Source organism: Chlorocebus sabaeus, chromosome 17 (genome assembly GCF_047675955.1).
Source record: "Chlorocebus sabaeus isolate Y175 chromosome 17, mChlSab1.0.hap1, whole genome shotgun sequence".
In the NCBI taxonomy this organism is placed as follows: domain Eukaryota; kingdom Metazoa; phylum Chordata; class Mammalia; order Primates; family Cercopithecidae; genus Chlorocebus; species Chlorocebus sabaeus.
The window spans coordinates 35,199,183-35,226,190 of record NC_132920.1 but is presented as its reverse complement, the minus strand read 5'-3'; the positions used below and the strand labels follow the sequence as shown (position 1 = coordinate 35,226,190).

Sequence of the window (27,008 nt, the reverse complement as noted above, 5' to 3'; positions counted from 1 at the left end):
TAGTCCCAGCTGCTTGGGAGGCTGAGGCAGGAGAATAGCATGAACCTGGGAGGTGGAGCTTGCAGTGAGCCGAGACTGTGCCACTGCACTCCAGCTTGGGCGACAGAGCTAGACTCCGTCTCAAAAAAAAAAAAAAAAAATATATATATATATATACACACACACACACACACACCACTAATTTAGTGCTTTAAGATAATGCAAATTTATTCTTTTATAGTTCTGGATGTGAGAAGTCTGAAATGTGTTTCATGGGCTAAAATTAACGTACGGAGTTGAATTCCTTCTTGGGGCTCTAGGGATGGACATAATTGTTTGCCTTGGCTTCTGTAACAAATCATCACAAGTTAGGTAGCTTAAAACAACAGTAATGTATTATTTCACAGTTCTGGAGGCGATAAATCAGCTTCATCAGGCTAAAATCAAGGTGTTGGCAGGACCGTATGTCCACTGGATGCTCTATGGAAGAATCTGTTTCTTGCCTCTTCCACTTCTGGTAGCCGCTGACATTCCTTGACATGCGGCCCCATTATGCCAATCTTTGCCTCCATGGTTACATGGAAATCATATGGTTCTTTTCTGTGTATACCAAATCTCCCTCTGCCTTTTATAAGAATACTTGCAATTGGATTTAGGGCACACTTTATTCCTTGGCTTGTAGCCCTTTCCTCCATGTTCAGAGCACATCACTACAACCTTTGCTGACGTCATCACTTCTCCTCTCTTTTCGTAGCCCTTGTGACTACATCAGGCTCTTCCACATAATCCAGGGCAAACCCTCCATCTCAAGATCTTTGATTTAATCACATCTGCAAAGTACCATTTCACATAAGGTACTGCAAAGTACCATTTCACAAAGTACCATGTCACATATTCACAGGTTCTGTTGATTAGGATGTGGATACATGTGGGGAGTTATTGTTCATCCTCTATTTCCATTTTTCTGAGAGTTTTTATCAAATAGGTGTTGAATTTTTTCAAACTTTTTTCTGCCTCAATTGATATATTTTTGTTCTTCTTTAGTTTATTAGACTAGATGTTGGATTACATTGACTGAGCTTCAAATATTGACCAGCCTTACAGCCCTGGAATAAACTCTACTTGGTCATGATGTATAATCCTACACACACACACACACATGCACACATGCACACATACAAATTCTATTTGCTAATATTTTGTTAAGGATTTTTTTGGTGCCTATACACTTGAGGGGTGTTGGTTTGTAATTTTCTTTTTTCTATTTCCTTTGTCTGGTTTTGGTATCAGGGTTATGTCAACTTCATAGAATAAATGAATCAGGAAGCATTCCCTTCTATTTTCCAAAACAGATTACATGGAATTGGTTTTAATTCTTTAAACATTTGATGGAATACTCTGGTGAAATTATCTCAACTTGGAGATTTGTAGTTTTTTAAATTATGGATTCAGGCCAGCATGGCGGCTCATACCTGTAATCTCAGCACTTTGGGAGGCGAAGGCAGGAGGATCATTTGAGCCCAGGAGTTTGAGACTAGCCTGTGCAACATAGTGAGACCTGTTTCTACAAAAAATTTAAAAATTGGCTGGGTATGGTGGTGCATGCCTGTGGTCCTTGCTATCCAGGAGGCTGAGGTAGGAGGGTAGCTTGAGCCCAGGAGGTTGAGGCTGCAGTGCCTGGGCAACAAAGTGAGAACTTGTCTCAAAATATAAAATGAGATAAAAAATAGAATTATAGATTCAACACTTGTAAGGCTTGAATGATTTATTTCACACTGAGTTGTGACAGTATGTTTTTTGAGGAATTGGTCTATTTGGTCTAAGTTGTCCCATTTATGTATGAAGAACCCTGCATAGTATTGTCTAATTATTCTTTTTTTTTTTTTTTTTTTTGAGACAGAGTCTCGCTCTGTCACCCAGGCTGGAGTGCGGTGGCGCAGTCTCGGCTCACTGCAAGCTCCACCTCCCAGGTTCACGCCATTCTCCTGCCTCAGCCTCCTGAGTAGCTGGGATTACAGGCACCCGCCACTACACCTGGCTAATTTTTATTTGTATTTTTAGTAGAGAGGAGGTTTCATGGTGTTAGCCAGGCTGGTCTCAATCTCCTGACCTTGTGATCTGCCCGCCTCAGCCTCCGAAAGTGCTGGGATTACAGGCGCGAGCCACCGTGCCTGGCCTCTAATTATTCTTTTGATGTTTGCAGGGTCAATAGTGATAGCCCATTTGATTTTGATATTGGTCATCTATGTTTTCTCTCTTTTTTTGGGTCAGTTTGGCTATCTGATATCTAAATATCTAAATTTTATTGATATATAAAACCAGCTCTTGGTCGGGTGCGGTCGCTTATGCCTGTAATCCCAGCACTTTGGGAGGCAGAGGCAGGTGGACCACAAGGTCAGGAGTTCGAGACTAGCCTGACCAATGTGGTGAAAGCCTGTCTCTACTAAAAGTACCAAAAAAAAAAAAAATTAATCGGGCGTGGTGGCATGCACCTGTAATCCCAGTGACTCAGGAGGCCAAGGCAGAAGAATCGCTTCAACCTGGGAGGCAGAGGTTGCAGTGAGCCAAGATTGCACCACTGCACTCCAGCCTGGGTGACAGAGTAAGACTCTGTCTCAAAAAAAAATAAAAAACAACAAAAAAACAGCTCTTTGTTTCATTTTTGTCTTTTTTTTTTTGAGATGGAGTCTTGCTCTGTCACCCCAGGCTGGAGTGTAGTGGCACGATCTCAGCTCACTGCAACCTCTGCCTCCTAGGTTCAAGCAATTCTCCTGCCTCAGCCTTCTGAGTAGCTGGAATTACAGGTGTGCACCACCACATCTGGCTAATTTTTGTATCTTTAGTAGAGATGGGGTTTCACCATGTTGGCCAGGCTGGTCTCAAACTCCTGACCTCAAGTGATCCACCCACCTCGGCCTCCCGAAGTGCTGGGATTACAGGTGGCAGCCACCACGCCTAGCTCATTGATTTTTTTTCAATTATTTTCTGTTTTCTATTTCATTGATTTATTATTTTATCTTTATTTTTCCTTCCTTCTGCTTGTTTTGAGTTTATTTTTATTTACTCTTCTTTTTCAAGATTCTTGGGAGAGGAGCTTAGATTATTGATTTGAGGCTTTTTCTCTTTTCTAATGTTTGCATTTAGTGCTATAAATGTCCCTCTCAGTGCTGCTTTGCCTTATCCTGCAAATTCTTAAATATTTTCATTCATTTTAATGTATATTTTTATTTCCCATGAGATTGGCTTTTTGACCCATGGATTATTTAAAAGTGTGTTGTTTATTTCCAAGTGTTTAGAGACTTTCCTATCTTAATTGCTACCGATTTCTACTTTGACCCTACTGTGGTTGAAGAACACACTGTATATTATTTTAATTATTATTATTATTTTTTTTTTGAGATGGAGTTTCACTCTGTTGCCTAGGCTGGAGTACAGTGGCACGATCTCGGCTCACTGCAACCTCTGCCTCCCAGGTTCAAGCGATTCTCCTGCCTAAGGCTCCTGAGTAGCTGGGATTACAGGAGTGTGCCACTATACCCAGCTATTTTTTTGGTATTTTTAGTAGAGATAGGGTTTCACTGTGTTGGCCAAGCTGCTGTCAAACTTCTGACCTCAAATGATCCACCCACCTTGGCCTCCCAAAGTTCTGGGATTACAGGCGTGAGCCACCACATCTGGCCAGTGTATGATTTTAATTCTTTTAAATTTGTTGAGGTTCGTTTTATGGCCCAGGATATGGCCTGTCTTAGTGTATGTTCCATGGGCACTTAAAATGACCATATGTTCTGCTGTTGTTGGCTAGAGTGTTCTATAAATGTCAATGAGATCCTGTTGGTTGGTGGCAGTGGTGAATTTTTCTGTCTCCTTGCTTATTTTCTGTCTAGTTGTTCTATTGATTGCTGAGAGAGGTGTGTTGACATCTCCAACTATGTTTGTTGTATTAGTCTGCTTAGGCTGCTGTAACAAAATACCATGAACTGGGTGGTTTTGACAACAGAAATGTATTTCTCACAATTCTGGAGGCTGCTAACTAACTCTCTGATGAAGGTCTGGCAGGGTCAATTGCTGGTGAGGGTCATTTTCATGGCTTGTAGATGGTTGCTTTCTTCTATGTCAACACATGGCCTTTCTGTAATGCATATGCATGTGTGTGGGGGAGAGAGCTCTTTCTCTTCCATAAGGCCACCAGTCCTATCGGGTAAGGACCTTATCCTTATGACTTCATTTAACCTTAAGTGTAGGGGATCTGTCAGTGGTGGGAAAAACTAGGGAAAGGACGCAAACCTTCTCAAAGGTCAGAAGGTTCTGCAGAGCCCTGAGGGAGAATAGCTGAAGGCAGCTGTTACAGATAACCCTGAGGCAGAGGGCAAGGAGTAGGTATAAGGGAGTAGGGGGAATTTATCTTAAATAGGCTTGTTAACTTATGTTGACCAGAAACTGACCTTTTTTTTTTTTTTTTTTTTTTTTTTTTTTTTTGAGACAGAGTCTCGCTCTGTCACCCAGGCTGGAGTGCAGTGGCGGGATCTCAGCTCACTGCAAGCTCCGCCTCCCGGGTTTACGCCATTCTCCTGCCTCAGCCTCCCAAGTAGCTGGGACTACAGGCGCCTGCCACCTCGCCCGGCTAGTTTTTTTGTATTTTTTAGTAGAGACGGGGTTTCACCATGTTAGCCAGGATGGTCTGGATCTCCTGACCTCGTGATCCGCCCGTCTTGGCCTCCCAAAGTGCTGGGATGGAACTGACCTTTTATCATCTGCAAGAGTGACATTCCCTGAAAGGGGAACAATAAATGTTAATTGCCTGCAGGTTGTGTTGGCTGAATAAAAGCGAACAGCTCCAGGGCTGGGTGTGGTGGCTCACACCTGTAGTCCCAGCACTTTGGGAGGCTGAGGCAGGCGGATCACAAGGTCAGGAGATAGAGGCCATCCTGGCTAACACGGTGAAACCCCATCTCTACCAAAAATACAAAAAATTGGCCGGGTGTGGTGGCGCGTGCCTGTAATCCCAGCTACTTGGAGGCTGAGGCGGAAGAAACACTTGAACCTGGGAGGTGGAGGTTACAGTGAGCCGAGATCACGTCATTGCATTCCAGCCCAGGAGACAAAGTGTGAGACTGTCAAAAAAAAAAAAAAACAAGCAAGCAAGCAGCTCCAGCTTCTTGGGGCTGCTCTGTAGCCACTAGAGCCAAGCAGTCACCTAGCTGCTCTTAAACTGCACACCTGTATCTGAGTACTCGTTTCATCCATCGGCCAGGGTCTGTGGGACAGACCTGGCAGGTGGTGCCCCATGTGAGGAACACTGTAATGGATCGTCACAGAACCCTCGAGAACGAAAGTGAAGTGACTGTGCAGTAAGTAATTGGTATCCGCTCAGGATTTCCAAATTTGAGGGGATTTTCAAGCTAGGGTTTCATCATGGGACAACAGTTATCCACTCAACAGCAACAGTATATAAAAGTATTGAAACAGCTGCTTAAAGTGGAGCCTTGGTCTCGGAGGCCCAATTAAGGGACCTAATGCAAACTGTCATTCTCCCAGAAGAAGGCACACTAGACCTAGAGCTCTGGGAACAAGTGGGAAGAAAGTTTAAACGACATCATGTACAAGGGCAACGGGTCCCAGTAACACCTTTAACGTTATGGGCCTTAGGGCTGCTTTGGCTCCGCTCTACACAGAAGAGCCTAAAAAGGAAAGGGAGGAAGAACCATCATCTACCTTACCACCTCCTCCTCCTCCTCCTCCCTCAGCCCTGCTGTTACCGGGTAAAGGTGCCACAGAGGAGACAGATTTTCCCTGAGCCCCCTGCCCCAATAAATTGGAAAAAAGATAAGGGATACACTACAGTTACGGGACCCTGTCTGAGGCAAGTGGCATTAGAAGGGGAGCTCTTGGCCTGCCTGGTGATGCAAGATCAACAAGGCAATCAGTTACGTGAACCCATTACTTTCAACACTTATAAAGAAATAAGAAAAAGCATTAGAGAAAACGGAGCTGCTAGCCCATTTATGAAAGGATTGATTGAGGCCATAGCAGATAACTTCCATATGACCCCATGGGACTGGTCAGTGCTAGCTCAAACAACTTTAGAGGCCAGTCAATACCTACACTGGAGGGCAGAATATGATGAGTTGTGTGAACAACAAACCAACCAGAATCAGTTGGCTGCGCAAAACATAATGAGGCTGCTATGCTCCAGGGGAGGGGTCCCTATGTCAATGTGCAATAACAGTTTTGTCCCCCAAGCCTATGCACAAGTGTCCTTATGCGCCTGCAGGGCTTGAGACCGAATTCCTGAAGGCAGAGTTCAACAGGGATCTTTTGTAAATGTTCGACAAGGGCCTCAGGAGCCATTTGTTGAATTTATCAATTGGTTAACCCAGGCAATTAAGAGACAAATAAGTCATGCCCAGGCTGCTGATATCTTATTGTTGCAATTGGCTTATGAAAATGCTAATATAGAACAGCTGCTGTCAGCTATTCTTCCCCACCAGGGTTCTGCAGAACCTTCTGACCTTTCAGAAGGTTTGCGTCCTTTCCTTTCCGTATAGTTTTTCCCACCATTCTGACTGATCCCCCACACTTAAAAGCCTCATCTCCAAATATAGTCATATTGGAGGTTTGGGCTTCAACATATGAATTTGGGAGGGACACAGTTCAGTTCATGACATTTGTAGATTTGTCTACATTTCTCTTAGTTCAGTTTTTGCTTCACATGTTTTGCAGCTCTTTCATTTAGTGCATACACATTTAGGATCGCTATGTCTTCTTGATTCATTGACCATTTTATCATTATGTAATGCTCTTTGTCTCTTATAGTTTTCTGTGCTCTGAAGTGTACTTTATGATCTGTTAATATAGTCACTCCTGGCTGGGCATGGTGGCTCACACCTGTAATGCCAACACTTGGGGAGGCCAAGGCTGGAGGATTGCTTGAGCCTAGGAGTTTGAGGCTGCAGTGAGCTGTGATTGTGCCACTGCAATCTAGCCTGGGTGACAGAATGAGATCTTGTCTCCCAAAAAATAATGAAGTTCCTCTTGCTTTCCTTTGATTAGTGTTTGCATAATATATCTTTTTCTACCTTTTTACTTTCAACCTGCCTATATTGTTGTTATTTGAGGTGAATTTCTTACAGAAATCATATAGTTGGTTCATGCTCTTTAATCTACTCTGTCAATCTCTTTATTTATTTTTGAGACACTGTCTCACTCTGTTGCCCAGACTGGAGTGCAGTGGTGCAACCTCAGCTCACTGGAACTTCTGCCTCCCAGGTTCAAGCGATTCTCATGCCTCAGCCTCCCCAGTAGTTGGGATTATAGGCATGACCACCATGCCCAGCTAATTTTTGTATATTTAGTAGAGACAGGGTTTCCACATGTTGGCCAGGCTGGCCTTGAACTCCTGACCTCAAGCGATCTGCCCACCTGAGCCTCCCAAAGTGCTAAGATTACAGGCATGGGCCTCTGCACCTGGCCTCAATATCTTTTAATTGGTGTTTTGTACTAGTTACTTTTAATATAATTATGATATATTGGGGCTTAAGTTTGCCATTTTATATATTTTCTAGTTATTCTGTTTTTTATTCTTTTGCCTGCCTCCCTGTGAGTTACTGGACCAATTTTTAAAAACCAATTTTGATTTACCTAGACTGTGTTTGAGTATATCTCTGCATAACTTTTTAGTGGCTGTCTTGGGTATTTATTTACACATATAAAACTTGTCAAAGTCTACTGGTGTCACCATTTACCAGTTGAGTAAAGCACAGAAGCCGTACCTCCCTGTATATCCCTTTATATCACGTTACCCTCTCCACTTAAGATATAATTGTCTTAAATATTTCCTTTACACACATTTAGAACAACATTAGACAGTGTTACGATTTTTGCTTCAACCATCAAGCATAATTTAGGAAACTCAAGAGAAGGAGAGTCTAGTGTAAATATTTACCCATATTTTTGCTTGAATGTTCATTCATCCTTCCTGATGTTCCAAGGTTCCTTCTTTTATTATTTCCATTCCTTCTTTTTCACCACTGGGCATGGTGGCTCACACCTGTAATCCCAGCAGTTTGGGAGGCTGAGGTGGGTGGATCACTTGAGGTCAGGAGTTCGAGACCAGCCTGGCCAACATGGTGAAACCCTGTCTCTATTAATACAAAAATTAGCTGGGCGTGGTGGCGCGTGCCGGTAGTTCCAGCTACTCAGGAGGCTGAGGCAGGAGAATCACTTGAACCTGGGAGGTAGAGGTTGCAGTGACCCGAGATCACACCACTGCACTCCAGCCTGCGCAACAGAGTGAAACTGTGTCTCTCCCTCAAAAACAAAAAAAACAAAATCTTTTTCACCGATGTTTTAGGGTAGATCTGCTGCTGACAAAGTTCCTTAGTTTTCCTTCATCTGCGAATGTCTTGATTCCCCTTCCTTCCTAAGGAATATTTTTGCAGGGTATAGGCTTTTTTCTTTCAGCACCTGAAAAATATTGTGTTAATTTCTTCTGGCCACCACAGTTTCTGAGGAGAAATCCACTGTCATTCAAATTGCTTTTCCCATATAGGTAAGGTGTCATTTTTCTCTAGCTGCTTCCATGAATTTTTTTTTTTTTTTTGTCTTTCATTTTCAGAAATTTAATTATGAGGTATCTTGATGTGAATTTCTTTGGGTTGTCAACCTACATAATAAACAGAGAGAGGTGCTCTAAAAGAAAATTATATTCATTCGGGAATAGGGCATTACAATGAGAATATGCATGTGATAGTAAACTGTGTGCATATTAAAGGAAGAAAAAGGTTTCTAAAGGAAATATGAGGATTACAAAATCCTTTTAAGATAATTATCCTAGCCAGGTGTGGTGGCTCATGCTTGTAATCCCTGCAGTTTGGGAGGCTGAGGCAAAAGGATCACTTGAGCCCAGGAGTTCTAGACCACCCTGGACAATGTGGTGAGACCCCATCTCTACAAAAATAAAAATAAATTAGCGGGGCATGGTGGCATGTACCTGTACTCCTAGCTACTTGAGAGGCTGAGGTGGGAGGATTGCTTGAGCCCAGGAGTTTGAGGTTGCAGTGAGCTATGATCACACCATTGCACTCCAGACTGGAGACAGGGAGAGACCCTGTCTCAAAAGGAAAAATAATAAAATAAAAGAAAAAAATTATCCTTGGCTACAAGGGTCAATAACAAGGGTGTGCCAATTCAAGGTTGGACAGTCAGTTGTTGAGCAGATGTCCTTGCAGAAGTATTTTTTTGTGTAAGGTTGTGATGGCTTTTGTGTAATGTGGTTTTTGCAGTCTTTTGTAATAGTTTTTTTATCAGGCATATATGTATGACCCTTCTCTTCATGGCCTACCTTGGCTCTATTTTTCAGAGGTGTTTTTTTTGTTTGTTTTTTTGTTTTTTTTTGAGATGGAGTCTAACTCTGTTGCCCAGGCTGGAGTGCAGTGGCATGATCTTGGCTCCCTGCAAGCTCCGCCTCCTGGGTTCACGCCATTCTCCTGCCTCAGCCTCCCGAGTAGCTGGGACTACAGGTGCCTGCTACCATGCCCAGCTAATTTTTTGTATTTTTAGTAGAGATGGGGTTTCACCATGTTAGCCAGGATGGTCTTGATTTCCTGACCTCATGATCCGCCCACCTCGGCCGCCCAAAGTGCTCGGATTACAGGCGTGAGCCACCACGCCTGGCCGCCAGAGATTTTTTTTTTTTTTTTTTGAAAAACATAAGTAACTCCATTTTAATTCTGACAACTTTCACATTTCCCCCTTTTGATTAAATTCTTCCTCTAAAAGCATCAGTGATCAATCATTCTGTAGTTAGATTTTGATATCCCTCAGTGCCAAGATGAACCTATCCCAGGTTGCTGATCTGGTCCTACATTAGAAGGAGTTTTGGCAAGTAGGAGTCAGTGTCAAAACCTTTTTAGCCACATTTGAGCAACAAGGGAGGTTTGAGGGAGTGGCTCTCAGGTTAAGTCTATCTGGAGTCCATTATTAAGTTCAATTTGTCTGTTCTGTAGTCTTGCTATCATCTCAAAGTGCTGGACCAGCATTTCTGGTTAGAAGCATATTATGTTAGGAGTTGTACTTCTGCAAAAATTTGACAAGTAACATAACAGATACACAGTTTAAAAAGGGAAAATACAAAGTAAAATTCATAGTAATGACAATCTCAGTCTGCATAATGGTTTTGAGCCATGAACCCCAGCTTAAAAAGGCAACCAATTGTGTAAATCAAATGACCATTATCCTGTCAAGTGAAAATGGCAGGCAGTAAGTGGGTAAGAGTTTCATGATGCTGAATCTTATAGAAAAGCTGTCTATAGTGTGAGAACGTCAACTTCTCATCTCAGTTTGTAGTTTGAATGTCTTTGTCTTTGGTTATGGCATCAGGTGGTTTGCTGAACTTTTTTTTGTGGCCTATAAATCTGGCATGACATTTGTTCCTTAAAATTAATCTAGTTTCAGCTCATAGGGCTTTAAGAATAGAGTGGTAGAGTAGCTGTAAGAATTTTTAATAATTAATTTTTTTTTAATTCCATGGAAGAAAGTTAGATTGGAAGAATCTAGAAGAATTTAAGTTTAGGATCTAGTCTAGCTTATAGGTAGACAATAAGAACTTGAAAACAATGCATAGAGCTAGAATCTAATAACAGGTATGTTATAGCATTGTTTTTCTTTTTCTTTTTGAGACAGAGCCTTGCTCTGTTGCCCAGGCTGGAGTGCAGTGGTGCGATCTTGGCTCACTACAACCTCCGCCTCCAGAAGAAGTAATTCTTCTGCCTCAGCCTCCTGAGTAGCTGGGACTACATGCACCTGCCACCTTGCCCGGCTAATTTTTTGTATTTTTTAGTAGAGACGGGGTTTCACCATGTTAGCCAGGATGGTCTTGACCTCCTGACCTTGTGGTCCGCCCTCCTCGGCCTCCCAAAGTGCTGGGATTACAGGCGTGAGCCACCGCACCCGGCCTTTTCTTTTTTGAGACAGGATCTTTGTCACCCAGGCTGGAGTGCAGTGGTGCGATCATAGCTCACTGCAGCCTCGGCCTCCTGGGCTCAGGTGATCCTTCCACCTCTGCCTCCTGAATAGCTGGGACTACAGGCATGCGCCACCATACCCAGCTAATTTTTTGTATTTTTGTAGAGATGAGGTTTTGCCATGTTGCCCAGACTGGTCTTGAACTCCTAGGCACAAGCAATTCACCTGCTTCAGCCTCCCAAAGTGCTGAGATTACAAGCATGAGCCACAGTACCTGGCTATAGCATTTCTTTAGAAACTTAACTTTTTCTTTCTACATTGATCACATAGGAATTTCAGATTTAGAAACCTTTTGAGGCTAAGAAGCCAAATCAAGGCAGATTTTACATTTTACCTATAGTCTTAAGGTTCTTAGGTCTGCTAGAAAGTGACAGTTTTTACTCATTAACTATCAGGCTGGAGGCTGGGCACAGTGGCTCATGCCTATAATCCCAGCACTTTGGGAGCCGAGGTGGCTGGATCACCTGAGGTCAGGAGTTCGAGACCAGCCTGACCAACATGGTGAAACCCTGTCTCCACTAAAAATACAAAAATTAGCCGGGCGTGGTGGCACATGCCTGTAATCCCAGCTACTCAGGAGGCTGAGGCAGGAGAATCGCTTGAACCCGGGAGGCAGAGGTTGTAGTGAGCCGAGACTGCACCATTGCACTCTAGCGTGGACAATAAGAGTGAAACTCCGTCTCAAAAATGAAACTGTCAGGCTGGGAACCCTTGAAGGGCATTCTGTGTTCTGAAATACGATGTTCCAGTCAAAACCTTGGTAATATAATCAATATTTTCAATTGCATTCTATTAAAAAAGAGCAGATTTTTATTGAACTTACACACATAACCATGTTGCCATAAAAAAAATAAGAATACTCCCAGGTAGTTTCTAAATTTTGGAAGAATCAAGTAGGGAAGAAAAGAAAATGCTTCCATGTTTCTTCACAAAAGTGTATTTTACTAAACTCTTATAAACTATAGATAGCTTAAGAGAAAAAATTTCCTTAAACTTGAAAATAAAACATTTAAGGAAAGAACTAATGATATTTTACATAAAAGTTAAAAAAAAAAAAAAAAAGGCCGGGTGCAGTAGCTCACACCTGTAATCCCAGCACTTTGGGAGGCTGAGGCAGGTGGATCACCCAAGGTCAGGAGTTTGAGACCAGCCTGACCAACATGGTAAAACCCTGTCTCCACTAAAAATACAAAAATTAGCCAGGGGTGGTAGCACATGCCTGTAATCCCAGCTACTTGGGAGGCTGAGGCAGGAGAATCACTTGAACCCGGGAAATGGAGGTTGCAGTGAGCTCAGATCGTACCACTGCACTTCAGCCTGGGCGACAAAGTGGGATTCTTGGGGGAAAAAATAAAAAATAAAAGGTAACAAAAACATTACCTTCATCAGTGTTACTTAATCTTACATAATTAATTTTTTTCTACTTGATCTTGATTAGCAGTTTCGTGAATTCAAGTCTCTTCATTAGAGTTCTGAAAAAATTTTATTCAGTCTTTTTTTTTTTTTAATTTTTTTTTTTTTTTTGAGACGGAGTCTCGCTCTGTCGCCCAGGCTGGAGTGCAGTGGCGCAATCTCGGCTCACTGCAAGCTCCGCCTCCCGGGTTCATGCCATTCTCCTACCTCAGCCTCCCGAGTAGCTGGGACTACAGGCGCCCGCCACTGCGCCCGGCTAATTTTTTTCTATTTTTTAGTAGAGACGGGGTTTCACCATGGTCTCGATCTCCTGACCTTGTGATCTGCCCGCCTCGGCCTCCCAAAGTGCTGGGATTACAGGCGTGAGCCACCGCGCCCGGCCATATTCAGTCTTGATCTTATAGTTATTAGTAACCTAGACTTAAGAGTTTTGTTACAGTCTTTTCTGTGAATCTGATTGCAGGTATCTTTAGAAAAAATCAAAACGGTCGATGACAGAGACTTAGAATAATCATGATTAAAAATTGAATGGAAATTCAGTATAATCAGCAATTGACAAGGAAATTTGACTACATTCTGGCTTATGACATAATAACCAGATTTATGACTGATATATTAGATTTCTAAGAGTTTTATACAGTTTTGGAACATTCTTATCAATAACTTATCCATTCATGCAACTGAAAGAAGATCTTGCCTCACTATTTGACAAGGTTTCCCAAACCATTTTCCAAATAATCCTGATTTTAGTAGCTCCACAGGATGAGAGAGACATTCTTCTACCTTCTCTGTGGCCCAGTGGGAAAACCCCAAAGTTAAATCTAGCTTAGAAAGACTTAACTTAGAATTTTGATATTGGGGAAGCCCATCAAAGATGCCAAAAGATAGAAAGCACTTGATCAAAACGGGCACAGTGGAATAATGGTCGTGCATTTAACCACAGTAATAATCAAGCCTTTGAAGAAATAGAGAAAATTACATGGATGTAAAAACAATCCTTTCAAAGCTCTGTTTTCCTAAGTAATAAAAGCTAAAACCTACTAAAGACAGCATAGGAATTTATCTTGGTAAAACATAATATCTTTAGATTTTATTTGTTTTTATTATTATTATTTTTTTTGAGACAGGGTCTCACTCTGTCACCTAAGCTGGAGTACGATGGCACAATTTTGGCTCACTGCAACCTCTCCCTCCTGGGCTCAAGTGATCCTCCCACCTTAGTTCCCTGAGTGGCTGGGACTATAGGTGTGCACCACCGTACCCAGGTAATTTTTGTAATTTTTTTATACAGATGGGGTTCCGCCATGTCACCCAGGCTGGTTCAAACTTCTAAGCTGAAGTGATCCACTCACCTTGGCCTCCCAAAGTGCTGGGATTACAGACGAGAGCCACTGCACCTGGCCCAAGATTCTTTCTCATACAAAATTATTATTTTTAACTTTCCTTACCAAAATTACTTTTCATACCTATAACTTTCTTCATCTCTCTCACCCCTACTTACCAGTTCCTTTCTATCTTGTTTCTAGTTCCTTTCTAAATTTACTTTTTGAGATTACCTTTAAATAATCTCCAAATTAGACAAAATTATTCTTTTTTTCTCAAAGAGAATCATTTTATAATTTTTAGAAACATGTTTCCCCATAACATAATTTTTAATGTGTACTAATGGACCAAAATATATTTAATCTTTCTATAAAATTTAAGAAGCAGGAACACAGATATTTATGTTCAGTCATTTGTTTCAGTTTTTTATCTTATTTGAAAATGACCCAGACATTTAATGAACATCTATCATTTCATTGAGCATAATTTTAAATTTCCAATTAGCCAGATGTGGTGGCACACACCTGTAGTCCCAGCTATTTGAGGGCAGCTGAGGCAGGAGGATTGCTTGTGCCCAGGAGTTTGTGAACAGCCTGGCTACATAGTAAGATGCCACATTAAATAAAAAATAAAAATAAATACACTTTTAAAAATTTCAAATTACATGAAAAGTTTATTTATAAATGTTTATCCTCTTTATATTTACATGACATATTTATTTTTAACAGTTTACCTAGATTACTTGTGAAAACTGAGATATTAGACAAAGCTTGTCATCATTTCAGGTTATTTCTCTGTTAACCATTTTTATAGCCTCTGAATGTCAAGTGTTCACCTAAGAAATTTAAAGTTAAATATATGGGTATTTTGTTGATAACACAGGAGATACAGCTGATTTTATGAAACCAACAATATTAAATTAGCCTTATTTACCAAAGGGTTACACAAAGGTTATTCTGTTTTTAAAATGAATTTATAGTTTAATATCTAACAGATACCAGCATGCAGCTAAAAATGCATACCAACAATTTTGAAGACATTTCTATTTTTATGTTACCAATAATTTAAAAACCAGCTTATTTATTAAAGATTTACTTCTAAAAGGCATGAGGGTTAATTACTATATATTTTCTATGAGTGCTCATTTATCTAAGCCAATCTGAATGGAATTCCCTGAGGGGTTGCTGGCTGATTATGTCAGATTTTACCATGTAGACACAACATATTACATAATACATGTACATATGCATAAACATACCAGATGCTTACATATGCACACAAACCTTACAGCTTTCATTTTACAATTTTAGTCATGAGAGAGTAATACAAACTCACCAGTCTATAAAAGATGGTTGGATCCAACTTCTACTTCTGACAAAATGGGACCTGTTCACATGGCTAAATTTTGCTCCAACAACTAATCCAATGAAAGCTGTGGACCAAAATTTTCATAAACAGTTTAACTTTTTAAAATCTCTTTCATCCTTTTCCTTTTTTCTGTTTCAATGAGTTTGGGGTAACTTCAGTGTTTACATTTTAACTAAGACCAACTGAATTGTATAAGAAAAACAAAGTCTCCAAGTGGCCTTGAATTAGTAGAAAATGTATCTTTTGTTTGCTGGTCTGGTTTACTTGAATAGTCAGTGGATGGGCAAGCATTTTGGCTGTGTGTGTGTGTGTGTGTGTGTGTGTGTGTTTTCTTTTTTGTTTTTTTCTGGCGCCTTGTGTCAGACTAAGCAATTTTTATGCTGGACAGAGAAATATTATTGCTCCGAGCTCATGATTGTCACCTGTTTGGTCTAGAAGCCCAACCTTTTTTTTTTTTTTTTTTTTTTTTTTTGAGACGAAGTCTGGCTCTGTCACCCAGTCTGGAGTGCAGTGGCATGATCTCGGCTCACTGTAACCTCTGCCTCCTGGGTTCAAGCGATTCTCCCGCCTCAGCTTCTCAAGTAGCTGGGATTACAGGTGCCTGCCACCATGCCTGGTTAATTTCTGTATTTTTAGTAGAGATGGGGTTTCACCATGTTTGCCAGGTTGGTCTCGAACTCCTGACCTCAAGTGATCTGTCTGCCTCGGCCTCCCAAAGTGCTGGAATTACAGGTGTGAGTCACCAAACCTGGCCCTGAGAACCTAACTTTTATAAACATTTACCTAGTTCTTTTTCTTTTAAACTGTTAATCCTTCAATTAACTGTTCTATCACCTTAAGTGGTTGTTAGACAAACCTAAATTTACACTTACAAAAGGTATCTAGGTTGTTGGCTGCTATGAAGCTGTTGTAATTTGTAAAGCCATTAATTTGAAAGACCTTTAGGAACCCCCCCCAAAAAAAAATCTTGGCTGGAATGCCATTAGGAGAGAGTGTTATCTCAACACCAGCAGAAAAGTTAGCAGATTCAAAGTAGAGATTTTAGAAGGATCCATATGTTAACATTGTAGTTGGAGGGTTTGTGTGCTTTTTTCTTTTTTAGAGAGTTTGACTAATGACTGAATTTTCCTTCATGTAATTTGCCCATCATTTAAAAAACATGCATAAGCATAGGCCATATTATATAGCTGGCTGGAGTCTCAGAAAACCTGGCGTGCCTTAGCGTTTGTGAGTCCCATTCCATTTCTTATTAATCTCTCAAGAGCAAAGATAATCCTATAAATCCACCAGAGAATGTCAGGAGTCTGGACTGGTATTTTAGATCATGGCAACTGCCCTCATGGTTTTTAATTAGTCATCCACTAGTGTCTGCCATTTGGAATGTTTATTTTTGCTCTTGGAGGATTTCCAGAAATCAGCAAAGGAAAAGGGCCAAGTCACTTACAGACACGCATAACCGAACCAAAATGAGACCAAAATTAGTGTTCACAATACTTTTAACCCAGCTGTGCAGATTAAACGCACTCTTAAATTAGGCAGGCAGGAAGAACCAAAAGAAAATTCTCCAGAAAAGACTTGCCTCACAGATAGGATATAAATTCTCTAGAAACCAGAGCACTCAAACCAGAAGGACACTTGTCCTCATCCCAGAAAGGACTTTCCAGAAAAGACAAAAAGTCTTTTATCATCCCAGGAGGATGTAATATCCTTTATTAAAGGCAGACTTGTAACTGAAACAAACCCTCTATAAAGTGAAAAACAATTCACCAAAGGGAGGGAGTCTGAGAATCCTACAGGAGATTCACCCGGCTGGAAAAGGCAACTCATGAAGATGGAGAGCACAAAGGGCTCAGTCAGTATACACTCAGTTTCAGGGGCCTCTGATTCTTCTGAAGTGAGCTTGCCTCATCCCACTTCTGACACCATTTATGTCAACCTCAATAACAAACAGAGTGAGGCCCTCTAAAACAAAATGATATTTATTTGGTAATAAGGTATTGCAATGGGAATACATGTGTGATAGTAAACCATGTGCATATTCAGGGATTTGAAGGAAGACAAAGGTTTTCAAAGGAAAAATGAGGATTACATAATTGTTTCGAGATAATTATCCTTGGCTACAAGGATCAATAACAACGGTGGTGCCAGTTTGGGGTTGGACAGTCAGTTGCTAAGCAGATGTCCTTGCAGAAGTGTTTTTTTGGTATAAGGTTGTGATGGTCTTCGTGCTAGGTTCTGGTTTTCACAAGGTTGTGGTCTTTTGGAATAGTTTTTGTTACCAGACATTTATGCATGAGAACAAACTCTCCAGTTCTTTTTTTTTTTTTTTTTTTTTGTAAACACGAGTGACTGTTGTTTTTGTTTGTTATTTGTTGTTGCTTCCTTTTCTTTTCTCTTTTCTCTTCTCTTTTGTCTTCTCTTCTTCTTCTCTTCTCTTTCTTTTGTGACAGTCTCCCTCTGTCACCCAGGCTGGAGTGCAGTGGCAAAATCTTGGCTCACTGCAACCTCCACCTCCTGAGTTCAAGCAATTATCCTGCCTCAGCCTCCTGAGTAGCTGGGATTATAGGCACGCACCACCATGTCTGGCTCATTTTTCAGGGTTTTATCATGTTGGCCAGGCTGGTCTCAAACTCCTGGCCTCATGTGATCCACCTGCCTCAGCCTCCCAAAGTGCTGGGATTACAGGCGTGAGTCACCATGCTCGGCCAGAAATGACTTTTTTTTTTTCATGAAAGAATTTAATAAGGAGTTGATTATGTTGTAGAATCATATCTTCCTGTTCTGTGACACATTAGAAACATAAACTTTAGGGCTTTTTCATCTCCACAGCATAGAGGTCTGATCGCTTCTGTCTAAAAACGGGGATTTGCTGGCGTATTTCAACCAGCTTCTTCAGGTCTATGTCTGAATAGACGATTGCTTCTTCTGTGTCAGCTTTGGCTAGGACCTCCCCACAAGGGTTCACCACGGTGCTGTGTCCCCAGGCAACGTAGGAGGCTTTGTCATCCCGGGCAGGAGAGGCTGTGGCCACATACACCTGATTATCAGCAGCCCGGCTTCGCTGAAGCAACTCCAGTGGGCTGGTCCAGTGGTCAGATTAAAAGCTCCTGGATATACCAACAGCTGGCAGCCTCTCTGTGCGTAGATTTGTGCGAGCTCTGCAAACCGCATGTCGTAGCAGATGCCCAGACCCACTCTGCAGTAAGGAGTATCAAATGTGGAGAAACTATCACCTGGACTCAACGTTTTAGATTCTTGAAATGTCATTTTTCCAGGAACGTCAATGTCAACAGATGGATCTTTCTGTACTTTGCTAGTAAAGTTCCATCAGGCCCAAACACAGCAGAGGCGTTATATAATTTCCCAGCATCCTCTTCAGGGATAGAGCCTCCAACGAGATATATGCTGCATTCCTTTGCTACTTCAGAAAGCTTCTGTGTGGATTCACCAGGAATTTTCTCTGCATATTCAGGAAAATATTTCGTTCCATATGGAGAATTAAAGCATTCCGGCAAAGAAACTATTTTGGCTCTTTGCGTTGCTGCCTCCCGGATAAAGCTACAAGCTCGAGTGACGTTATCTGATTTGATGGAAGAAATTTGAAGCTGGATGAGGGCCAAGTGGAAAGTGGCCATGGCTCTTCAGACAAGCACCACCTCCAGAAATGACTTTTAATTCTAACCACTTTCACAGAGTTTATCTGGTTTGGGATTTGCTCACCTTCTTGAATCTGAAGGTTTATATTTATGTTTGTGCCAAATTTTGGAAGTTCTCAGGCATTATTTTTTTTAGTGCTTTTTTTTTTTTTTTTTTTTTTTGAGATGGGGGTCTCACTCTGTTGCCCAGGCTGGAGTGCGGTGGGGTGATCACAGGTCATTGCAGCTTCAACCTCCTTGGCTCAAGCAATTCTGCCACCTCAGCCTCCAGAGTAGTTGGGACTATAGGCACACACCACTATGCCCAGCTAATTTTAAAGTTTTTTGTAGAGACAGGGTCCCACTATGTTGCCCAGGCTGGTCTTGAGCTCCTGGACTCAATCTATTCTCCCACTACAGCCTTCCAAAGAGTTCAGATTACAGACATGAGCCACCGTACCCAGCCTCGAGTATTTTCTTAGCCTCCCTCTTTTTCCTTCTTGTTCGTTGACACAAATGTTAGATCTTTTGTTATGGTCACACAGACCCCTGAGACGCTGTTCATTTTTTTTCAGTCTATTTTCTCTCTGTTGTTCTGATTGGGTAATGTCTGTTGTTTTGTTTCCCAGTTTATGGTGCACCTTTCCTTTCCCATCCACTCTACTCTTAAGCCCATCTGCTGAGCTTTGTGGTTATTGTATTTTTTTAGTTCTAAAATTTCCAATAGGTTCTTTATATCTTTTATTTCTTTGCTCAGACTTTCGACTTTTTCATTTTCTACAAGTGTGTTTATAATTATTTGTTGAAACATTCTTATCATGGCTGCTTTAAAAATATTTTTCAGATAATTCTAATATCTGTGCCATCTTGGTGTTGATATCTTTTTTTTTTTTTTTTTTTTTTTTTTAAGATGAAGTGTCGCTCTGTTGCCCAGGCTGGAGTGCAGTGGCGCAGTCTCAGGTCCCTGCAACCTCCGCTTCCCAGGCTCAAGCCCTTCTCCTGCCTCAGGCTTCCGAGTAGCTGGGACTACAGGTGTGTGCCACCACATCCGGCTAAGTGTTGGTATCTGTTGATTATTGCCTTTTAAATTCAGATTGAGGTTTTTCTGGATCTTGGCATGACAAGTGATTTTCTATTGAAACTTGGACATTTCTATTTCTCATTCTTGTTTAAACCTTCTCTTTTAGCTGACTTTGACACCACTCTAGCAAGGGAAGAGGAAATAGCATATTGCTGCCAGGTTGGGGGTCAAAGCCCAGTTTCCCCACCTGCCTCCACTGATACCTGAGGTGGGAGGCTGCTTGTTACTGCTGGGGTGCCATGGGACTCCTGGCTGCCCCTGTAGTTTCCACTGACTCCCCAGGCGGGAGCAGCCGCACAATCCCTGGGTGCTGGTGAGCGTTCTGCCTCCTCACCAGGCCCCTCTGACACCACGGGTGAGGTTGTTGGGTACCTCATTATAGCTGTGTGAGGGTCGAGGTCTTGGCCTCTGCTGATCTGGGTGGGGCCTCATTTTTGCTGTGGTGTTCGGCTGGAGTAGAGCAGTTATTTATTGTCTAAATTTTCTGTCTTGCTAAGCTGCCCCTTTCCTAGTCCTCTGGTTGGAAAGAACAGGTTTTTGTGCCCACGGGTGTTTCCACGGGGGGTTTTAATTGTACTTAGTGGGTAGAACAGGGAAAAGAGCATCTACTGATCTTCCGAGACACAGGCGTTAGTTTACTTTTGGTAGCTGTTGTCAAGGTGTCCGTGTTACATGTGGTGCACACGTTGCTTTCAATTGTTTCTTTTTCTTAAGGGTGCATTTTGCTATGCAGAAATGTTTGGTTTTTAGAGACTCAAATATATTAATCCTTTTTAAAAAATGGATTCAGGGTTTTATAACATGTTTGGAAAGGCCTTTCTCAAACCAAGCTTATATATTTAAAAAAAAAAAAAAAAACCTCCCATTTTCTTCTAGCTTTAAGGTTTTATTTATTTTTTTACATTTAAATATGTGAGCCATCTGGAATTTATTCTGGCGTAAGTTGGAACAGGAATCTCCCTGCACTCCCTCCCTCTTGGCTACCCAATTGTCCCAGCTCCATTTACTGAGTAATAAATATTTTACGGTGTTAGGAAAATTCTGTTTGGTAAATGGTTGTTTATAATAGCGTTCCTAACAGCTGAGTCCTGAAAAAAGTGGCCTCAAAGTCCTGGAGGCCGCACGGAGGAAGGCAGGGGTCAGCCTTGAGCTTTCCTCGTTGTTAGTTGATGACAGTGGGTGCAGTGTGAGCCCCAGGCTGAACTGCAGGACACACTAGATGGTCAGCCTGTCCCTATTTGTGGGACTTGGATACCCTCTGGGTTCAGGAAGCCAGGGGTGGCCATGGCTGACTAGAGGGTGTTTTGAGCTGCCTTGGAAAGTGCTCCAGCTTGAAAGTTCTTCCTCCTCTATGGCCTGGTCATTGCTGAGGGTTGATCTATCCCAATTTTCAGTAGTAACAGCCCAGCTGCCTAGGAGCCTGAGCATCTGTGAAGGGGAGGCTCATGACGACGTGGAGGAGTATGACAGAAATGAGCCCTTGGAGGAGGAGAAAGGAGTGAGTGGAAGAGGCCGGGGATTCTGCCTCACACAGAGGCAGGCAGAATGTGTAAGGCGGCCCCAGAAGGGATGATGATAGCAGCGATATGTCCTGGTGCCCTGATGACACTAGTTATGACCCGACCTTTCTCTTCTGGCTGTCAGGTTTCTTCTGCTTAGGAAAGAGCACCATAGCCAGGGAGCCAAGGGATGTGGGGATGAAGAACCCCTCTGGAATGTGAGCCCTTCCCTGACCGGGCCTCAGTGGACTTTCCCAATTCAATGCAGTGTGGCCTACAAAGCTCTAACTGGGAGTAACAACCTGGGATTTGGCGCTCTCTCTGCCATCTGCTGGCAGGCTGGCTAGAAGAAAATCATTTTCCTAGTCTTGACCTTGTTTTCTTTACAAATAAAACTGGGTATTGAACTAGATAAGTGATTTTCTTTTTTAAGGCCCTTTTAAGAAATGGAAGAGTCCACAGAAACTCAGGAATAAAAGCGTTCAGTGCTAGGCAGCTGGGGTTGAAGCAGGCCTAGGAATAGGGGCTCTGGCAGCTGGAGCCACTGGACCAGATGGGGCTTAAGGTCCCTCCCGCTGGCCCTGGGCCCTGCTTTATGAATAGAGGTGACAACACCTGTCTGGAAAGGAGGGGGGCTAATGAGATGGTTGCCTGGGAAGCTAGCAGAGCTGGAACATAGGTGCTCCATCAGTGAAGGGGCTGCTATGACCGCTTGTACCTTCCCAAATTCTCCCCTTTAAATACAGCTCAGCACCCCGCCCCTTCCTCTCCCTGCCACCAGCCCTCTGGGAACACTTTGCCCTCTGCATCCCAACCACAGCACGGCTTCGGGCTGGTAGCTAGTTGTTTATGTCTAAAACTTAACCACTGCAATCCAAGCAAGTTCCTGAAAGGAGACCAATTTCTTTCACAGCTCTAGATCCCCCAGGCTGCCCGGGAGGCAGATGTTCGACTCATGTCTGTGGGTGGACAAGCCCAGACCAGGATGCAGAAGAGATGCAGCTGCAGCAGTAACCAGGATGCGGCCCTGGCTTGGTGTTCACAGCACGATGCTCCTAAGGAGGGGAGGTGAATCATGGGGCCCTTGCACCTCACAGGGCAGCTGTAACAGTTAGAGAGTGCGAGACAGAAAGCCAAACAGCATAGGACGCGACTCACTGACCCTGAGCCTGCATCTCGCCTGTGCCCACGCCTCTGCCAGAAAACCATCAAGACGCTTTCCAATTCAAAGACTCAGAATTAAGGCTGCGTTCATGTCGCTTCTCATTTATTAATTCAGTCTGTTCTAAGTTGTACAGTTATGAAAATAACAAAACCAAAGCTGGAAGCCCAGGAATATTTACACTCTCTTGGGTAGTGAGGTCAGTCTATGTTGTTGCACAGATTGGTTATGTTTGGTACCTCAAAATGTTTGTAATTCAGACAAAATCAGACAGATTAACAATTTTATGTACAGTAAAACAAAAGGGGAAGTCATTCAAGTATCAAAATACAGAGACAAAGATTAAATAACATTTTTTATTACAGTTCAGTCCATTGCCACACCATGAGCAACAATACTTGTGAGCTGGCCTGGGCATCTCACAGACAGCCCCCATTCAGACTGGCTTTCTAATGTCTCTGCCTGCTGCCTGCTCCAACCTGAGCGTCTCGGGAACTCCCATTAGTGTCTGAAGCTGGAGGGCCCAGGAGGGACACGGAGCACTGCACACGCAGTGCCTGTCGGGAAGGCCTTATGCACTGAGCAGCTGGTGGACAGGGAAGAAGAGGTGGACAAGAAGCCTGTGGCTGGAACAGGTACTGAGCCCATCTGAAGTCTCCCACCCTAATAGGCTCCTTCACAGTTCAGAAACGCAGCGACAGGGTCTGCCCCTGGTGTGACCCGCACTTGGAGAAGTGCAAAAGTAGGGGCCTTCCCACCTGAAGCCTGTCCTTAAAGTTACAATAACCTTTCTAGGAAAGGGAGACTACCTGCCCCAGAGGAGAAGAAAAGAAAGGCCCAGTCATTTTCCTTTCTTGAATATTCAGAAATAAACCAATCTCTAAACAGAACCCAGGGCCACAGCAGACTAGCCAAGGCTTCCAATTTGAAAATACCCTGAATAAATAAAGACAATATAGCAGCTTCAAGCAGAAGAAACACCTATGGATGATCTAAGCACAAAAGACAGCTTGAGGAGTGCATCGTAGTGTCTGCAGTTTCTTTCGGACCTGCCGCCCCCAACAGAGGCCCACTTAGACATGGCCTGGCCCCTCAGGACGAAGACGGGCACCAGCATGTGCGCAGCAGCAGCGCAGTCTACTCTGGATGCTTTAGGGTTCCTGGTCAACTCTGGGAAGAAAGTCGGGGCCTAGTACTGTACAGCGTTGGCTCATGGGAATCCTCACAGGCCCTGAAAGGAGCAGGAAATGAAGTGAAACTGCAAGGTGTCGAGGTCTTCGTTTAGTACCAAGAAGTGGAGGGGGGCCCGCCTCTGCCGCAGAGGGAGCTGGGTCCCAGGCCCCAACCTGCTGGGCACTTAGCAGATAGAAACCCACAAGGCCTGGCCTCTAGCCAGCCAGAGACACAGCCCCACTTCTGATTTCTGGCCAACCACATGGGTTTAGAATGTGCCTAACAGTACTCCCTGCACATACACACCCACGAAGAATTTAAATTTACAGCCTTTGCGGGGAAAGAGGAGTGTTGCTGAAGCCTGGACTATTCATCCTGGGACCAGATTGACCTATGCCAGGAAAGCTCAGAGCCTGCTAAAGTGCCCACAGGAGGAACTGGGCACACAGCTGAGCCAACTTTGCCTCTCAAATCCACAGCAGTTTCCCCTGCATTTCTACTCTAGTCCAGAGGAAAGACTGCAACCCAAGTTACTTTTAAAAGCAAAGTGAGCAGTGGGAAAGCTTAAGAAGCAGAGGCGCACTAGGACGCCAGCCTGCCCCAAAGGCCACGCGGGGGAGCATTGATGATGCACTGTCACCTTATTTAGCCTTTTCCACACCAGGGGCCGGGGATGAGCCCAGCTGCCGAGAGTGTAACTGTCAAACCAATAATTCAGAGAATCAAAATGAGCCCCAATCACACAGGCTGATTAGACAAATCACAAATTAGCAACCTTAGCTGACCTACTGCAAACATTAACGCCCCAAAGCTGCGTTTCCTGTTCTCTGACACAATGCAGGCAGTACAGCGCCGGCCAGCCCAGGGCAGTGCTCCGGTCACTGACGGGTAAGAGGCCAGGGAGAGGCCTGGCGCTCTGGTGCTGGCTAAGACTTCCCAGCACTAGAAACTGCACACTTATCTTCATTTGGCCACTGTACCTTCCCATCGGGAACCCCAGAAATGGACCGGAAACCTTTGAGTTGCTCAGGTGGCTCTAGGGCTGTGTTCTTACAAGAAGCCTGTGTCCGGCCCCTGAAGGGGACAGGAAATTGGGCAGTTCATAAAGAGCAGCAGCTGACATGGTCAGGTTTGAAAAGCAGACGCACCGTACTCACTTCTACCCGAGCCTGCTCCGTTCCCCTCACCCACAGGCCACCACCACCTCTTCAGACCTGCTGAGCTGCACCCAGGTCCCATCCTGAGGACAGAGGCTGTGCAGGCTGGCCTCCGAACCAACCTCAGCTCCCCTGTCCTCTGCCCCATGGCCATTTGTCTAAAGATTGGCAGTATGACCTAGAGGTTTGAGCCAAGTGTTAAAAGTTCACTTTATAAAAAGATTTTGTTTCTGTTAAAAACAATGTGTTCTGAACAAGTCACTTCTTGACCCTCTGGAATGCCAGTCCCATCTGCTAGCGGCCTGGAGTGCTTCTCCACAGCCAAGGCAGGGCTCGTTCTGCAAGACGTGGTGGTGGCAGGCCCAGGCCAAGTGGCCAAGAGGAGGTCCTGCAGGTGGAGGTGAGGCCTGGGTCTTCAAAGCTGCAGGTGAGGCGGCGGCGGTGATGGCTGTGGGAGCCTATGCCCCCACGTCTATGTTTCCGCAGCACAGTGTGGTTCCTCAGTGGCTCAGCTTGGCAGAAGCAAACAATGGGGGGAGGAAAGGGTTAACCAGTGGGGCCTGCGGACGGTGGAGGAAACGGAAAGGAAACACAGCAGGACAGAAGATCCCTCACAGCCTCCCCTGGGCACCCTCCACGCCTGCTTTGAGCACCCACAGCCCGCAGCCCCCGCCGCCTCTGGCTCAGCAACTTTGCTCAGGAAGGCACAAGGATGGGGGGGTGCGCAGGACCCACCCGGTTTATCGACTTGGGTTTGGACTGCCCTGGCCGACTGGCTTTCCTAGTGGACCCTGCTCTGTGTGCACGGCTGCCTTCCTGTCTCCTGCCATCCAAACTGATCTGCCCACACTGGAGAACGGGGGCCTCTTCAAAGACAGCTCCACCATCCTAACTGCTGAGCTGCTGTGAGGGAACGGCCTCTCCTCTCAGAGGAGTCAGGAGGCTGAGGGAGGTGTTCAGGGGCGCGCTGGACGGCGCTATCTGTGATCCCCCACCGTGAAGAATGTCAGAAAGCTCCCAGAGGACAATGGAGGCCACTTGGTCCAGGTCCCTGTCCTCCAGCAGCTCTGTTCTGTGAGGGAAGAAGGTGCGCCGTGTGTGCAGGGCACAGGCCGCCTCCTCGTTGGTTCTACAGAAGGCTTTCCTCCTCAGTGAGCTAGACTCCAGAGCCAGGCCCAAGGCTGCCAGGCCTTGAGACTCCGTGGTGAAGATAGAGGGGCTGTCCACACACATGCCACCCCCCTCCTTGGAGGGGAAGGCCCATCAGGACTGAGACACCTGCTGTGTGAGCCAGCCTGTGAGTGTTCAGATACCCAGAGCCCCAAGCGGGATAGTCAGCACAGACCCAAGGGCCTGGCGTGTATCTTGGGCCCTCACAGAAAGCAGTCTATCCCTGGTCCAGCCACATCACTGAGCTCAAGGTCTCACAAGGGCGCAGCCATGAGAGTGAGGCCAGCTCCGCAGAGGAGCGGAGGACAGTGGGCTGGGGCTGCAGGCCGGCTGTGAGCAGAGTGCTGGGGACTCTGGCACCGGGTGGTCACAGTGGTTGGTTGTTTCAGGAGAGGTGAGAATAGTCAGCTAGCTCTTGGCAATGGTGCCCAGCTGTGGCTCAGTACAGCAGACAGGAGGAGGGAGCCACACAGAGCCCAGCCCAACCCCAGGGAGCTATCAGTGCCATTGGGATTCTCTGGAGACTGCCCTGCCCGTCGGGGTTCACAGTGCCTGCCCGTGGAGGCTTCTGGGGTGCAACAGAACCCCTGAGCCCTCTTGGTGCCCACCTCAGAGGCAACTCACCCCCTCAAGCTGTCCTCAGCCCAAGGGGGAGAATTCACAGTGTTCGGTGGTGGTAGGTACGAGAGCTGCAAGTGTACAGCGTCTACGCTGCCGCCCGCCCAGGAGGAGCAGGTCCCAGTGCAGTTGGGGCCTTGGCATCAGCAGCTGGAAGGAGAGAGTTGAGGACAGCAGAAAGATCGGATGGCAAAGGCACAGTGAGACTAGTGGAGACAGGGAGTGGGTTGTTTTAGAAGATAGTGGTCTCATACTTGGTGCTGAGGCTCCGCTTAGAGTCTGGTTTGGGGTCCACAACCCAGGAGACACTGGCATGGGATTGGGCATCTTGGTCCATATCGGGTGGTTCCAGCTGCCAAACAAGAAAGCAGTCAAGAGTCAGAGGGAGCTCTGTACCAGGGCTGAAGG

At 44.4% G+C, this 27,008-nt stretch overlaps 1 protein-coding gene and 1 pseudogene across 8 annotated transcripts in view; both read right to left on the bottom strand.

The window, feature by feature from the left end:
• Positions 1-17,134: 17,134 nt before the first annotated feature.
• Positions 17,135-18,833, bottom strand: LOC103221625 (omega-amidase NIT2 pseudogene; annotated as a pseudogene).
• A 3,726-nt stretch (positions 18,834-22,559) lies between these two features.
• The window catches only part of ANKS1A (ankyrin repeat and sterile alpha motif domain containing 1A), a 194,033-nt gene continuing 189,584 nt past the window's right edge, over positions 22,560-27,008 (bottom strand). For 5 of the 8 annotated variants that reach the window (XM_007972855.3, XM_007972858.3, XM_007972859.3 and 2 more), the window contains one exon: positions 22,560-26,952. In XM_007972855.3, coding sequence (XP_007971046.3) covers positions 26,833-26,952 — 120 coding nt within the window. In that variant the 3' untranslated portion in view covers positions 22,560-26,832. The remainder of the gene's footprint in view (positions 26,953-27,008) is intronic. The other 3 variants (XM_007972861.3, XM_007972857.3, XM_073005928.1) reach the window with 1 other exon arrangement.